The 17,095-nt window shown below is 43.6% G+C and overlaps 1 protein-coding gene across 3 annotated transcripts in view; it reads left to right on the forward strand.

Moving 5' to 3' along the window:
• Positions 1–17,095, forward strand: part of TBC1D4 (TBC1 domain family member 4) — a 93,804-nt gene that overhangs the window by 48,118 nt on the left and 28,591 nt on the right. For 2 of the 3 annotated variants that reach the window (XM_081002913.1, XM_081002915.1), the window contains 7 exons: positions 1,636–1,740; positions 3,526–3,658; positions 6,599–6,690; positions 7,081–7,191; positions 9,127–9,249; positions 14,043–14,117; positions 15,616–15,842. In XM_081002913.1, coding sequence (XP_080859039.1) covers positions 1,636–1,740; positions 3,526–3,658; positions 6,599–6,690; positions 7,081–7,191; positions 9,127–9,249; positions 14,043–14,117; positions 15,616–15,842 — 866 coding nt within the window. The remainder of the gene's footprint in view (positions 1–1,635; positions 1,741–3,525; positions 3,659–6,598; positions 6,691–7,080; positions 7,192–9,126; positions 9,250–14,042; positions 14,118–15,615; positions 15,843–17,095) is intronic. The other variant, XM_081002914.1, reaches the window with a different exon arrangement.

Here is a 17,095-nt window from a genome sequence, read left to right on the forward strand (position 1 = left end):
AGCATATATAAAACACAGTAAAACATCAAACATTAAAAACTTCCTGAAACAGAGCTGCCTTCAGATGTCTTCTAAAAGTTATGTAGTTCTTTATCTCCTTGACATCTGATGGGAGGGTGTTCCACAGGATGGGCACCACTACCAAGAAGGCCTTCTGCCTGGTTTCCTGTAACCTCACTTCTTGCAGTGAGGGAACCACCAGAAGACCCTCGGAGCTGGACCTCAGTGTCCTTGCTGAACAATGGGGGTGGAGACGCTCCTTCAGGTATGCAGGGCCAAGGCCGTTTAGAGCAGGCACCCCCAACCTTTGGCCCTCCAGATGTTTTGGACTACAATTCCCATCATCCCTGACCCCTGGTCCTATTAGCTAGGGATCATGGGAGTTGTAGGCCAAAACATCTAGAGGGCCAAAGGTTGGGGATGCCTGGTTTAGAGCTTTAAAGGTCAGTACCAACATTGGACCATAAAGAAGGCTGATCACCGAAGAATTGATGCTTTTGAATTATGGTGCTGGAGGAGACTCTTGAGAATCCCATGGACTGCAAGAAGATCAAACCTCTCCATTATTTAGGAAATCAGCCCTGAGTACTCACTGGAAGGACAGATCCTGAAGCTGAGGCTCCAATACTTTGGCCACCTCATGAGAAGAGAAGACTCCCTGGAAAAGACCCTGATGTTGGGATTGAGTGTACAAGGTGAAGGGGACGACAGAGGACGAGATGGTTGGACAGTGTTCTTGAAGCTACCAGCATGAGTTTGACCAAACTGCGGGAGGCAGTGGAAGACAGGAGTGCCTGGCGTGCTCTGGTCCAGGGGGTCACGAAGAGTTGGACACGACTAAACGACTAAACAATAACCAACACTTTCAATTGGAAACGTACTGGGAGCCAATGTACCAAGACCAGTGTTATGTGGTCTTGGCAGCCGCTCCCAGTCACCAGTCTAGCTGCCACATTCTGGATTAGTTGTAGCTTCTGAGTGACCTTCAATGGTAGCCCCGGGTAGAGTGCCTTGCAGTCTCGGCCGGCGTACCAGATGAGCATACAAATTTTATACACGTACTAGTGTATACAAATAAACACTGCATGTGACCCATTTCAACTCCGGCTGAGGCTGCCGCCATTTTCATTTTGTATGCTGGGGCCTAGAAGTCAGGAGCTATGCCAAGTAGAGACTTAACCATATCGGATCTTCTCATGCTCCCCTCAGAAAGAAAGGACACACATTATTTTGGGGTCCTTCTTGACTCACAGGGCTTTGGGGGAGTGTCATAAATGTATACTGAGAGGAGGAATAGACAGTGGAAGCAGAAACAAAAGTCAGAAAAATGATCCTGACTCTTCAGTGTAGTAATTCAAAATAGGGATCTGTTTGCTTTGTTTCTTTTTTGGAGATTGTGTTGGAGCAAGGAGCATCACATATTCAGAAATGTTTGTATATATTTATACGCTTTCTTTAAAACCACAAAAGGATCATGGTTTTTATATCTATGTGATTGGGAAGCACTATACAGGAAAAGTAGGTTTAGTTACTCCTGATTTTTTAAAAAAATGCTAGAGTCCTAATGATCAGTAGTTGATGAGCATCAATTAATTTTTTACTGTATGTTTAGCTTTTCTTTTTATTTCTCTCCAGGGCATAAGACACATAGATCACTTTGGTTTTATTTGTCGGGAATCTGCGGAACCTGGGATCAATCAGTATGTTTGCTATGTATTCCAGTGTGCAAGCGAATCTCTGGTAAGTCACTACTGTTTACTGTATTCTTCCGTTCATCTAGTGATATGTATCTCAAGAGCTATAAAACTTCAAAAATGTGGTAAGATATTTGTGTTCCCTTTTTTTGGACAAAGGCCAAATCCATAGCGTGATCTCCTTGTGACTCTTAGTTCTGGACAGTGGGGGGGGGGAAAGCAACACACGCTTCTAGTCTTTGTTTTCCTTCCCACATCCTATGGCAGTAATTTCATGTGCCAGGGCACATTCGGCAGATATTTCATACCCATTTTGAGCAGGGTAATGAAGGCACATTTCCCTTTTCTCTTCATCAAGATATGGGCAGTGACATCATCACAAGGCCAGGAGGGAAGAGACCCTGGGATTCAAGAGTCTATGATGCTGCAGTAGCAGGGGAAATCCCAGGAAAAAACCCAACAGTACCCACCCAAAGTACTATTATCCTAAAAGATTATAATAGCTGCCTTCCCCACACGACCATAGTTGCAAAAAGGGTATCACTTGTTCTGATGCCTGATTGACATTACTTCCTACATGTCTCACAAATAACTTAATACACTAGTTTATGCATGCACAACTGCCTTCGGAGCTTCTATATCGGCAGGACAGAATTTTATTCTGTAATTTCAGGTGGTGAGAATGGCGCCAATTGTAACTAAAAGCTGTTTTGACAGAAGAGTCAAAACAGAAATCTGTGCTTAGGCTCCTGTGCCATTTAAGGCTTCGAACAGTTAGGATCTAAATGATAAAGATGATGTGATCTTTGGAAAGAGAAAATTGCACAGCCACCAAACACTCTGCTAAGCAACAGTCCATAGACGAGGGCCTTGCTTTTCTTGCATGGCAAATATTCTTCACAAGAAAGCTGTGGAACTGTGTCCAAATGCAAAAAAGGAAGTTCAAAGCAAACTAGAAGCTACTGTAAAAAGCGAATCTTGTTCCAGATTTTTCCAGACTCGAGGTCTGGCTTTCTTAAACGGCACAACATAAAATATAGGAAGGGAAAGGAGATACTGAAAAGCTTCTTTGCAGGGGATGAAAATGGATTTGAATCTCTATACCACTTGAGGGGAAGCCTTGTAACCTCTGACCCTTTTCCTGACAGAGAATGCAAAGTTTGCCCCCCTCTAACGTGGGAGAGTGTGGGAATTTTGCTTGCCTCTATTTGCGATTGTGTCGGGGGGGGGGGGAGCACAGGCCAGACTGCCGTCTGGAAACAATAAAAGCTGGCGAGATGTTCAGTTGGTTACTAATAAGTTGGTAGCTTGTCTTCAGCTCCTTTTAGTCCCACTACATAAAGGCCCAGTTCTCTAAATTAAATTCTATCCAGGAGTAGGATTTAATAACTTCATTATACTTATTGGAAAAGTTAAGTTTCCGATCCCTATTATCAAACAATTCAGCTGTGTTAAAAAAACAAAACAAAACACAAGAAAAACGGCACTTGTTTTTTTTAAAAAAACAACAGCAAGCCAAATGTGAAACAGAGCCTGCAAAATCAGTCTAATTTTAACAACCCATTTAAATGAAAATAGGACACAGGACACTGGCAGATTCTTCCACAGACGCTGTAGTGAAATGAAAGGGTTCTTAGCCATTGTGTAACTCCTATTCATTTCTGTAGGAGCATCACCTCAGTTTGCTGTGCTTTTTTATTTCTAATGGTAACTCAGTGGTTTGCTAGCTAGATTGAAAATCTAGTGTCTGGTTTTAAATATGTATGTATGTATGTATTTTTATGTAACTGGTATTAAAATGCACGCATAGGATTTAATCCTCCCTTTTCAGGTGGATGAAGTAATGCTCACTTTGAAACAAGCGTTCAGCACGGCTGCAGCCCTCCAGAGTGCCAAGACTCAAATTAAGCTGTGCGAGGCCTGCCCAATGCACTCGCTGCACAAGCTCTGCGAAAGGATTGAAGGTAGTTGTGAGCCCTTGCTTGCTTTCTGAATCTGGAGCATTGTGCTTTGCACACAAAAGTGCCACGGGGCTTTGTTTTGCAGTAAGTCAAGCTTGTTTGCTTAGGGTGCCATGCTAAGTCTTCCAGTGTCCATATACACCTGATTAAGGCTGTAATTTACGTTAGATTGCCTTGCGTATACCATAACTGTGAGGGAATATAACTTAACTACCCGGACTCTGAGATCATCATCTGAGACCCTTCTTCGTGTGCCTCCTCCTCAAGAGGTCCGAAGGGTGGCAACACGAGAACGGGCCTTCTCTGCAGTGGCTCCCCATCTGTGGAATGCTCTCCCCAGGGAAGTTTGCCTGGCGCCTTCATTACACACCTTTAGGCGCCAGGCACAAACCTTCCTTTTTAACCAGGCCTTTGGATGATCCGATTTACATCCTATGCCCTTTTAAAATGTGTTTTTTTTGGGGGGGGGCTCTTGAGTTGTTGTTTTTATTTTTATTATGTGTTTTGTGGTTTTATGTCTTGATTTTATTCTGTGAACCACCCTGAGACCCCCGGGTATAGGGTGTTATATAAATTCAACAACAACAACTGCTTCTTGTGGATGTTTGGTTCTGTATCAAGAAGGCCCACCCACCTATTATAGGCCCCCTTCCTGTTATAGGATTCCTGTCACAGCCATAAATAGGGCATGTGCCAGATTGTCGCCTTTTAAAGGAAAGGAAGAGGGGCTACCAGGAACTATTTGAACCCTATCCAGAAGAAGAGCTCTGCAAAATCAGACCAAGGTCTAGCTAATCCGTTCAGTTAATTGTGTTTCCAGTGGTGGCTAGAGAGGTTATTTTGCAAAACCTACACAACAGTTCATGAAGGCAGCAGCTTGTTCCCTACAGACCAGTGGTGCCTCAGAAGTCAAACGGAATCCGTTCTGGAAGTCCGTTCAACTTTCAAAACGTCTGGAAACCAAGGCATGGCTTCCAACTGGAACGTTCGAAACCAGAACACTCACTTCCGGGTTTGTGGCATTTGGGAGCCAAAACGTTAGACTCGCAAGGCATTCGGCATCCAAGGTACAACTGTATTTGGTATTCTGAAATATATGGAGGGGTCCATTTGGTTCCTACCCTGGCTGGTCACTCCACCTGAACAGTGCTATTTTCCTATATATTTGTTTGATGTCTATAAAGGCTCATCCATACTTCCTTTTGTGCTGTGTTCCTAGGCACGGGTCTAGTATTGTTGCTTTTGTCTTTTTGCTTTCACCAGGAAAACCCGCATCTTAGCAATGAGAGAAGAAACACCCTGGTGCACCCATAGCAGTAAAACCGGGCACCTTCCTCAGCCCCACCTGCAACAAAACCTGTCTCTCCCCTATCGGTCTCTACAGTGCTGTAACTCCAATGGTTTGACCACCCCCAAAGGCGCACTTATATATGGTCTCATGAACAGGTGGATGCCAGCATACATACCACCGAATCAAGGCAAATGGCAGTCAGTGGGAAAACCGATTGCCGTTTGCTCTGATTCAGCAGCGAAACACAGGTTTTCCCGGGGGAAGCACAACATGGACCCTGTGCCTGGAAAGTGCAGAACAAAAGGAAGTCTAAATGAGCCTTAACTCATCCTGGGCCACAATTTCCATCAAAAGGATGACTCACACATAAGAACGCAATATGGAAACCTTATTCAAAATGGAGGCCGTTGGAAGCTAGTCACTGTACTGACAGCATGACAAGGCTACCCACATGGTACTCCCCCCTCCCCCAGCCCAAAATAAAGCTTACTTTCTTCTAGGCTGGCATGTGTTTATAGCAGAAGTACATATTTAGTTGTCGGCTCCCTCTGGTGGGCAGAGAAGTGTGCCAAGTCTGCGCAAGTGCAGCCCGTGACTTAAGCTGATGCTTTCTTCAAGAAAAGAAAGAGCTTTGTCTGGGGCGGGGAGCGGGTTGGCAGGTTCTGGAAGAGTGTATGTAGGACCTATAATCACCTCTCTCGAGAATGACTGACTGATTGAACGCTCAAACTGAAATCCTGCGGGACGCCTGGGTTTTGAAAGGGGTACGTCCTTGGCCTTAAGAGAGAAGAGGGGGGGAAACCCCACAGCTGAGTTACGATTCTGCCCTTGAGCAAGAAGAACGCATGCAAAACAACAACAACTTTGCATTGATTTAGCTACGCCAACAGCTTAAAGAAGATTTCTGTCACATGTGGTGGGTGGGTATTTATTTATTTAAAAAAAGAACTGCTATATCTTAGAAAACTGTGCTTCAGTCGATAGAGGCATTCCAAGTGAAAGTAGGTACCAGACCTGGTGGTATGCTCGTTAAATTTTGTTAAATATTGGGTACCAGTGAAGGGAAAAGCCCACTTCATAGTGCCAAGAGGCTCTCGGAGCAGGCGAGAAAAAGTTTCTCAAACAAAATCTCTATTGAAATATGGCACACAAACAGAAATCACACGGTGCTGGTATGAAGGAGGCAAGTCTTGCTCTCATCCGAATATGTCCCTGGTGTCATATCAACTCCCTCTTGAATCCTCTGAGGCAAGTCAGTGCATCTGAGAATATGGGTCTCACTTGGCACATGGCATCTTGCATCTGAAAAGGAGGGCCTCCACAAGATCTTTAAGTCCAGTGCCCAAAACCACATAATCACATCACTGGTGGTAGTTCTCTTTACCCGCTTGCTTGTTTGAGACCCCCCCTTTCCCCTTCCATAAATTAAGAATGTAATAAGACTGAATTTGTAAAAGTTGTGGAGCGGAAACTTACAAACTGGTTTGAATTTTGTTTTTAGCATTAAATCTGGGTTTTCTTGACATTGTCATGACTTAATATACTGCACATTATTCAGTGTTAATGTTCTACAACAAGTATGGTGAGATGGTTTGTCAAATAAATATAACTTACCTCATCAATGTCTGCCTGCCTCTCTGTTGTTTTTTAAGGTCTTTATCCACCAAGAGCTAAACTTGTGATTCAGAAACATCTGTCCTCTCTCAGTGACAATGAGCAAGCTGACATCTTTGAGCGTGTGCAGGTAATAATCCGAACCGGTTGGCATTCATTCTCTGGAACAGGACTACAGGATCAAGTTGTTAGCTCAGAGACACCAAAAATCAAAAGCACATTCACAAATGTATACTCAGAAGGCTATTGTTAAACTGCTGTAAGCTGCCCAGAATGACTGGGAAAACCCAGCCAGATGGGCAGGATATAATTATTATTATTATTATTATTATTATTATTATTATTATGTAATGAAATGAATTTATTTTGATACTTTATTTCTAGAAGAAGATTTTGATACTTTATTTCTAGAAGAATTTCTAGAAGATACTTTATTTCTATTGTTTTATAAAAATCAAGTTGAACCAGAATTGCAGGTATCAAATTTCCAAAAATATATTGCTTATTTCCCACCTAACAGAAAATGAAGCCCGTTACTGACCAGGAAGACAATGAGCTTGTGATCTTACACTTGCGACAACTGTGTGAAGCTAAACAAAAGGCTCACGTGCATATTGGAGAGGCCCCAATGGTAAGGCTCTTTATCCTGTTTTGTCGTTTAGTGATGGCGGAAGACATCTTAGAATATGAACTCAAGTGCTTCTGTTGGATGGTTTCCCATCACCATCTTAATACCTTCTCTGAGGCTGTAGCATACATCTGAGCATATATTTAGCTTTGTCCCAGTGAAATCCCTCTGAGTTAATGTATGGTCAGACTAGTCAACTATGGCACTTGGTGGCAGTGGTTTCCAAAGGGCAATTATGTGTTGTGCCAATCAGTTTCGTTGGGTGACCCTAAGCTCTAGCCTTGTGAGAGAGGTGGGAAACTCTAGCCTTGGGGTGGGAGTTGCAAGTTGATTTCGTTTTCAGAATAAGGAAGACGGTGAATGATAAGTACCATAGTGTAGAAATTATTGAGAGACCATCTTGAGCATTACAGTGGTGCCCCGCAAGACGAATGCCTCGCAAGACGGAAAACCCGCTAGACGAAAGGGTTTTCCGTTTTCAATGCGCTTCGCAGGACGAATTTCCCTATGGGCTTGCTTCGCAAGACGAAAATGTCTTGCGAGTCTTGAGATTTTTTTCTCTCTCCCCCCCCCCTTTTTCTAAGCCGCTAAGCCTTTAATAGCCTTTTAGCAGCTAAGCCGCTAAGCCTTTAATAGCCGCTAAACCACTAATAGCGCTAATCCGCTAAGCCGCTAATAGGGTTGCTTCGCAAGACGAAAAAACCGCTAGACGAAGATACTCGCGGAACGGATTAATTTCGTCTTGCGAGGCACCACTGTACAAGAATAGCTTCCTTTAATGATAAACCGCCTCTTGATTGAAATTTTGCTAAGGCAGCAGTTAAGTTAAAAACTACTATGAAACAAAACTTGGCTATAAAACCCAGCAAAAGTTAACTATGCCAGAGCAATTAAACCAGGCTTCCTCAACCTTGGTCCTCTAGATCTTTTGAGACTACAGTTCCCATCATCCCTGACCACTGGTCCTGCTAGCTAGGGATCATGGGAGTTGTAGGCCAAAAACATCTGGAGGGCCGGGGTTGAGGAAGCCTGAGTTAAACTAAAGCCCTATTCAGTATTCTTTGCTCCTGTGTTGACAAGTCCCACCTACAACTTCCCCAAAAAATGTTTTTAATGTGAACGCCTGTAGCAAGGGAGCATGAGCCTTCATATTCATGCATGGAGACTTCCTGGTATCTGAAACCCTGGCTTTGCTTTTAGCAAATGAATGGCCAATGGGACCTTTTGATTTGCTTTGGGGTTGCAGCACACAAAAAAGGGGTCACTACTCCCCTGTGGCCCAGCCGCAATCCAAATAGTTTACAGCAACAACATCAAGAAGTCAGTGACGAATTTTGCACCTCTGGTGTTGCATCTAGTTTGACCTGGTTTCCTTAAAGGTAAAGGGACCCCTGATCATTAGGTCCAGTCATGGACGACTCTGGGGTTGCGGCGCTCATCTCGCTTTACTGGCCGAGGGAGCTGGCGTACAGCTTCCGGGTCATGTGGCCAGCATGACTAAGCCGCTTCTGGCGAAACAGAGCAGTGCGCGGAAACGCCATTTACCTTCCCGCCGGAGCAGTACCTATTTATCTACTTGCACTGGTGTGCTTTCGAACTGCTTGGTTGGCAGGAGCAGGGACCGAGCAACGGGAGCTCACCCCGTCGCGGGGATTCAAACCGCCAGCCTTCCGATCGGCAAGCCCTAGGCTCAGTGGTTTAGACCACAGCGCCACCCACGTCCCTACCCGCGTTTCCTTACGTTGCACGAAAAGCCAAAGTGTAGCATGTAGAAAAACTTTATGCAACGACACTCTGCAAATTTTAAAAGGCAACATGAGATAAGTGCACTTTTTTTCTGTTTTGCACTTTGTATATCTGTCGGTCAGTTTGACAGGGGTACATTTGGGTTGTCTTCTGTAGGCAACATCAATGACAAAGCTTGCCTTTTTGTTTCAGCAGAATGCCTCCAACACCACAGTTCCAGAGAACACAGCTAGTGGTGGCAGATTCAAACTTGACATTCTGAAAAACAAGGCCAAGAAATCTTTGACCAGCTCTCTGGAAAACATTTTCTCAAGGGTAAGTTGCTCAGGAGCGAGGACTCCTGGGATGTAATTGTCCATAAGACCATTGCAACCTTTTAGATATTAGATTAGATTCTTCCTTGACAAATTCTACCTATTAGGGCCTATTCTATTTTGCACCCCTCTCTTGAAAACTGAAATTTGTGTTGAATTGTACAGATCACCAATAATTCATTAAGTTGTCTTTGCAACAACTACTACAGAAATAAGAATTAATTTCAGTATGGCAAATGGTGGTCTGTTGGGAGTGCTGGTATTTTGCCTGTTGTGAATGTATTGTGCCCTACAGGAATGTGCTTCTTTATTTATTTATTTATTTATTTATTTATTTATTTATATATATCACAAAATTTATACATTACTTGGTAGTTGTTGTTTTTTTAAAGTGTTTTACGAAAAGATAAAACCAATAAACCAGATTTATTTATTTTTTTTACTGTACATTAAAACTTGCAAGAAGTTTAAACACTAAAACAGATTACAATTCACACCAGCTTTTCTAAGCATCTGGATAGACTTGACTAAACTTCCAAGTTATAAAAAGGTTGATAAAATAATTGGCTTGGCACAAGTTAATACCAATTAAAACTTGGTTAAAATCATGTGATCTGCAGAGCTCTGGAGCCAACTTTCTGAGCTGACGCCATCTTAACCGGAAGTCACTAGAGATTCGACTTGACTAAACAAGAATGTTTTTAGTGGAGTCAGAAAAGAGTTCAGTGAAGGCGCCTGCTTGAAATCAATAGGCAGGGAGTTCCAAAGTGTAGGATTGGGTTCTAACAAATGTGGAATGGGTGTTATGGGGCACTTGTAGCAGTGCTAATTCTGCCAGTCGAAGCGATCGAGTAGGGCACATAAGGGGTAAGGCAGTCTCATAGGTACACTGGTCCAAAGTTGTTAATGGCTTTAAATGCTAACTTTAAATACTAACTGGGCCTTGAACATGGGTATTCTATGCAAAGGGACGCAGGTGGCGCTGTGGGTTAAACCACAGAGCCTAGGGCTTGCCAATCGGAAGGTCGTCAGTTTGAATCCCTGCGACGGGGTGAGTGCCCATTGTTCGGTCCCAGCTCCTGCCAACCTAGCAGTTCAAAAGCACATCAAGTGCAAGTAGATAAATAGGTACCACTCCGGCGGGAAGGTAAAGGGCGTTTCGCCAGAAGCAGCTTAGTCATGCTGGGCATATGACCCGGAAAAACTGTCTGCGGGCAAACGCCAGCTCCCTTGGCCTATAGAGCGAGAGGAGCACACAACCCCAGAGTCGTCCGCGACTGGACCTAACAGTCAGGGGTACCTTTACCTTTACCTTTATTCTATGCAAACAAGGGCTCACTCCTGTCAGCAGTCAGCACCATGCTCTAACTAATTGAGTTATACAGAGGCAGCACTCTGGTTTAACTACATCTTCTGGATCAAGCACAAGGAAGTCCCTCATAGAGCACATATTGAGTGTGTCATATAACATCTGCATGTTTTGATATTATTATCAGATAGGTATTAAGAATTTTTAGGAGGTTTAGTGGCATAAGTTGTATAATGCATGGCTTGAAGCTGCATATTTTAACATGAGTAGCTTGAACGGTGAATCACTTTGTATGTAGGTCAGATTTGAAAGTTAAAATTAACTCAGCACAGTGCCTTCTGGAATTCCGTTGCTTCCGAATGTGGTTGCTGATGGGTCACATAGTCTTAGAGGCTTGCATCCAGTTTCCCTCTCTTGCTTACTTAATTAGGCATCATGGGAGAAGATAGCATGGCATCGAAAGCAACAAATGTGAGGAAAACCTCAAGAGCAGAAATTGGGGGTGCATTTTGATTGGCGAAGGACAATCTCACTCAAACTAGAACGTTTGATTGATTGATGGCAAGCATATACGTTGCAGTTCAGTAAATATAACATGGAATCCAAACCGAAAGGCAAGGTTGACCCTGAATTATAGAATTTTACTCCTAAACTGGTATCTTCCCCAATATAATATTGGAAACTTTGTCTGCCCAGGATGCTAGATTTGTTGTTTAATAAGCAATATATGGCCCTGGGCAGCAACTAGGTTTGCAGAAGTGCCATTTGTGAAGAGATTAAAAGTGGTAGAAGATGAACAACAGGCAAAGCCTACCATGCAACGAGACACCCAAAATGTATTTAGTTTCAAAAATAAACAAAAGTTGAGGCTTCCACAGTTGCAAGCTCTTATCTCAAGTGCTGAGATATGAGAGGGAAGGGGTTGTCTGGCAAAAATTGTTTCCAGTTGACTGAATAAATACAACCTATTAAACTCCAGGTTTCATAAGTATAGCATATTTCTCTTGTCTTCAAAGCATGCCATACTCTGTTTAGGGTAGCTTATGAACAGTCAGCACATTTTTTTGAACATTGAAAGGAAATCTTGATGCTTTCCTGAAGCAAAATCCTGAGCCTCTTAAGAATTTCATTTATATCTCCTACTGTTTTGCTGCCAGATAAATATTTGCTTCCCTTAACAAGAGTTCTGTTCAACAGGCCTTAGTAGGTATAGCACCAATGCTCAGTTACCTTGCAAGGTTAATGACAAATGGAGGTGTCGTTAAGGGCCACTTCTGATATGTCTAACAATCAAACTCAATTTTGGGATGAAAGCACAATGGCATCCAAGTTCGCACACATGGCTGTGGAGGGTGGGATTTGCATGTGTCCCAGATGTTCCTAACATTCCTACCCAGATGTTCCTGGCTGCCTACTGAAGTTCACGCAGCCCTCTGTACTAAGCCCCATGGCTTGGATCCTGTGCTTCACTCCCATTCACAGAAGGGCTTTTGAGGCAACAGGATCCCGCTGGCAAAAAGAGAGAAGGCAGTTTCATTAATTACTCTTCCTGCACCATCTATGCTGTTCTGGGTGTAGTGTTAGAAACTCAGATCTATTAACTAGGCACCAAATAATAATAATAATAATAATAATAATAATAATAATAATAATAATACACACACACATACCCCGCCCATCTGGCTAGGTTTCCCCAGCCACTCTGGGCAGCTTCCAACAAATATTAAAATACAATGGTCTGTTAAACATTAAAAGCTTCCCTAAACAGGGCCGCCTTCAGATGTCTTCTAAAAGTCTGGTAGTTGTTGTTCTCTTTGACATCTGGTGGGAGGGCATTCCACAGGGAGGGCGCCACTACCGAGAAGGCCCTCTGCCTGGTTCCCTGTAGCTTTGCTTCTCGCAATGAGGGAACCGCCAGAAGGCCCTCGGCGCTGGACCTCAGCGTCCGGGCAGAACGATGGGGGTGGAGACGCTCCTTCAGGTATACTGGGCTGAGGCCATTTAGGGCTTTAAAGGTCAACACCAGCACTTTGAATTGTGCTCGGAAACGTACTGGGAGCCAATGTAGCTCTTTCAAGATCGGTGTTATGTGGTCCCGGCAGCCACTCCCAGTCACCAGTCTAGCTGCCGCATTCTGGATTAATTGCAGTTTCCGGGTCACCTTCAAAGGTAGCCCCACATAGAGCACATTGCAGTAGTCCAAGTGAGAGATAACTAGAGCATGTACCACGCTGGCGAGGCAGTCAACGGGCAGGTTGTGTCTCAGTTTCCGTACCAGATGGAGCTGATAAACAGCTGCCCTGGACACAAAACTGACCTGTGCCTCCATGGACAGCTGTGAGTCCAAAATGACTCCCAGGCTGCACCCCTGGTCCTTCATGGGCACAGTTACCCCATTCAGGACCAGGGAGTCCTCCACACCTGCTCCTTAAGCCAGGGTTGCAGTCACCAAAATGGAATGTCTACTTGCCATTTGGGGGCAAAGTGGCTCTGAAGTCTTAGCTTTCAAATGATGGGCTTGACTATGATTAATTCTCATTTAAACATCTGGCAAGTGCAGATGGGTCCTGAGAACTTGGGTTCTGAGAACTTAAAGAAGAAAAGTCACTTGATCCAGGGACAGTCTATATATATTCTCCAACCTCTTTTTCTTAACATTTTGGTTCCTGAGATTCATTCCGATTGTACAGATAAAATATAACTGATAGAATTCTATAAGATGGGGTATTTGTGCGTGAAAACAGTCCAGATCCAATGATCCCCAGGTGGTGGAGATACCGGGCACAATCCTGGTGCAAGTGGTTAAAAGCCAGGTGCAAAATGTGCCTGGTGCCTAGCCAATTTTGAACACTGTCTGGATGGCTCCCTGACCCTGTGACATAGAATTTCAGGGGTTTAGTGACAGGAAAGGGGGAGTCAATGAAAATTGCCTTCCTATCTGTTCTCCAGCGGGAGAATCCCATGAACAGATTTCTGCTTATGGTATCAGAGGATTCGAGACTGTATCCTTTTTTGACACATGAATGCGCTAGAGCGCATGTAAGTTGCACAGGATTTCAGTTTTCAAGTAAGTGTGCCAATTTGGGGTTGGTTCACAGCACGTTCCAACTTGGATTTGTTTATCAAGGATATTTCTTCAGCATGGAATTAAATGGCTTGCCTTTCAGCACTTGACAGCTATATTGGTACAGATAGTGCTAGAAGCACATTCAAGCACCACAGCACATTCAAGCACTCTGGCCTATTCTTGCCAGCTTCTCCAAGGGAACTACAAAATGGGAAAGTTCCCAATTTCAGAGGGGTCCACAGGCTGCTTCCGGCCTCTGCAGGCTGTCGCTGAGCCGTTAATGCTCCAGGCGAAATCCTTTTGTGAATTGTTTTCCTGGCTTTGTTCCCTTGTAGCCGAAAGTAAGCTGCTGTTTGTGAATTGCAGAGAGTGGGGAATGGGATCTTAACAGGTGGAATGCTTTATTGTTATTCCGTAGGGAGCTAACCGAATGCGCGGCCGGTTGGGGAGCATGGACAGCTTTGAAAGGTGCAACAACCTCACTTCTGACAAAGTAAGTAACAGGCTTTGCATGCGTAGGGGGTGGGGAATAAAGTGCAAAATTATGCTGGATATAGGAGCTTATTCAGATTTTCCTTAAAAAAAAAAAAACTTGTGAGAAGCTCACTTTCTTATAGAATTGCTGATTATGGTTTGCTGACTATTTACTTTTACAGGCAAAACAAAACGACAAGTAGCCTTGAAAACTGCCCCTTACCTTGTAAGCTTATGGCTGGTTAGAGTCACTGCCTGGCAACCCAGCAGGGAAGAAGGTCTAAATTGGAAGAGTTAGACATTTGTGGTAACTCGATGGTTTGGGGGAAAAACAAGGAGCAGTGATGCAGGGCCGATATTTTATTTCTTGGTGGAAAACATTCCGTTTCATAAATTCATTAGTCAAAAACAATGGGTGCCAACTGCAAATACATATTAGGAAAGGCTGAGTTTTTAAGCTTTGTTTAGTAAACACAAGTAAAACAGAAGTCTGAATCGGGTCATCCTCTAGGGCGCAGAGGTGGGGAACTGGCCCACCTTCCATGGGGCAAAAATATTTGGGCTTGAAATGCAAGGCCAGTGGTGGGGGTGGCCTGGAAAGAGGGCTCCATTTGGCCCCTGGGCCTCAGGTTCCACACCACTAGTGTAAGAGGATCTTTAGTTAGCTGAGTTGGTTAGAGCGTGGTGCTGACAACGCCACGGTTGTGGGTTCAAGCCCCATATGGGCTGGCTGCATATTCCTGTGTTGCTGGGTGTTGGATTAGATGACTCTCAAGATCCTTTCCATCGATTCTAAAATCCTACTTGCTTTTATGAGTGTAAACAGAATAACTCATTGCCAATTGGAATGAAACCTACTTAGGGGAAGTAAGCCTGTAAAGCAGAATAAAACCCTGAAAGCCCTTGTTTATCCCAGTTGATACATGTCTCCTAAACAATGACATTTTAAATCTGTCATCCTTTGCCGTTAGCCTGCCTGTGCAGCGTGTGTAAACATCTCGTCATACACTTTCCATTTATTTCCTCTTTTACATAGCAATTGCACATACACACACACATTATTATTATTATTTCTCCTCTGAGAGATGTGGAAACAGAGCGGTTCTTTTGACTTCTAATTTTCCTGTTGCTCTTAATGCAGCTTTTTATTAGCAGATCCCTCTTCCAGGAAAGAGCTCTGACAGGACAGGAAATCTGTACACGATAGGCCGAGAAAAGAAGCCAGTTTTGATTGGAACCCGGGCTTGAAAATGTAGTAGCAGTGCCAGTAAAGTATTCGGATTCTTTTTGCGGTATTGTTCGCGAGAGGTCATGGCAATTCCAGGGGCAAAGGATGTTTGGCATAGTTTCTAATTAGCATACAATGGGTTTGCTTTCGTTTTTTTTCCGCCCAGGAGGAGGAGGCTCAGTTTCATCTCCTCTCTTGTTAACTTGCAGGGATTACTCTGACATTCACTGTGTAGTTATAGGGTGTAAAAGGGGCGACCTCATTCCTGACTGTGGCTGACTTCTTCCAGGAATGCTCTTCTGGGGAATCTCCTTCCACGACGCCCCCGGCTTCTCCCATATCCTCGGCTTGGCAGCCGTTCCCCGAAGAGGATTCCGATTCTCCCCAGTTCAGGAGACGAGCTCATACCTTTAGCCATCCACCGTCCAGTGCCAAAAAGAGGATTACTTTCCAAGACGGAAGGTCTCAAAGTGTCAAGTCTCCTCTCCTGAGACAGAACTCTGTGGAGCATAGCAGGTGAGTTTTGAGCCAAGCAACTGCATAGGAATCTTGTAGGCTTGTCTGGGTATCTTTTATTTCCCCATTATTATTTTTTGATGGAACAAGGGTAAGAATCTTGGAATAGTTGCCTGGGTTTTTCATTCTATCTCAGGCAACCGGAGAGTAACAGTTTACAGCATATATCTTCAGTATATTTTACTCAACAGTAAGTTCCAGTGAGTTTAGTGAGACTTCTTCCTGTGTAGGGCTTTGCATTCTACAAATAGAGATTGGGTTGTTGTTATTGTTGTTGTTGTTTTGTTGTTGTTGTTAATAAAAACACTTGCATTCGACGGCTGTAAAATATCTGAAGCAGTTAGATGCTTGTAATGATGATGGTCAACATTTTATAAATCAGAAAGCAGCTATAGCCAGCCAATACAAATATGGGTATATAAAGAGCTGCTCTTTGGACGTGGCTCACTCTTCTGCGCAAACCTCTTGAAATGAACGGAAGATGCACAAAAGCGATTGGACCCACTGATTCCTGGACTTTATTTATGTAAATCTTTAAGGCCTTTAATGCTTGCTATAAAGTAAAGTAACAGTTTTGTTTAAAAGAAGGTTTGCCTTGTTTTTTTCTAGAGTGGTTCAAGTCTTGTGCTTTGTTGCAGTATAGATACCTTTCTCTTTCCACCATTCAGGGATTTACAATACAATGGTTTTATTTCAGACTAACATTTTGAGGGTGCTTTTCTATCCCAAAATAACTCTCAAAGCAGCGTAGAAAAAATATACTTTTAATTATCTTGGGAAAAAATATTATTATGTAAGAAGAAGCAAACATTGAACAATGAGGATTTTAAGCAATGCAAAAGCAAAATCAGCAACAGAACTGTTCTGGCACCTCTCAGCCAGGAGAGGGGAGCAGAGACATAGCTCACCTAATCTCAAAAGGACATAGAATAACTGTAGTCTTTTGATACTGGAGGAAGAGGAATTCCCAACAACTGCACTTCTAAAAATGGTGGGACAAAGGGAGGATAATATGGGAGCAGGTGGTTCTTTAACTTCATTCCCAACCTGTTTAGGGAGTTTTAATTTATTACCAGCACTTTTGGATCAGGCTTCAAAACAAGCTGGAAGTATCAAATAATTTCTGAGTGATATGTTCGCAAAAAAGGCGCCCCCTTTCATTCTCTCTGGCCACTGCCTTCTTCAGTGGCTGCAGCTTTTGAGCACTTGGCCAAAGCAGTCAACACACAGTGCATTGCTGCCGTTGAACATGG

The sequence above is a fragment of the Podarcis pityusensis genome (genome assembly GCF_964106645.2).
Source record: "Podarcis pityusensis genome assembly, chromosome: 4".
NCBI classification, from domain to species: Eukaryota; Metazoa; Chordata; class Lepidosauria; order Squamata; family Lacertidae; genus Podarcis; species Podarcis pityusensis.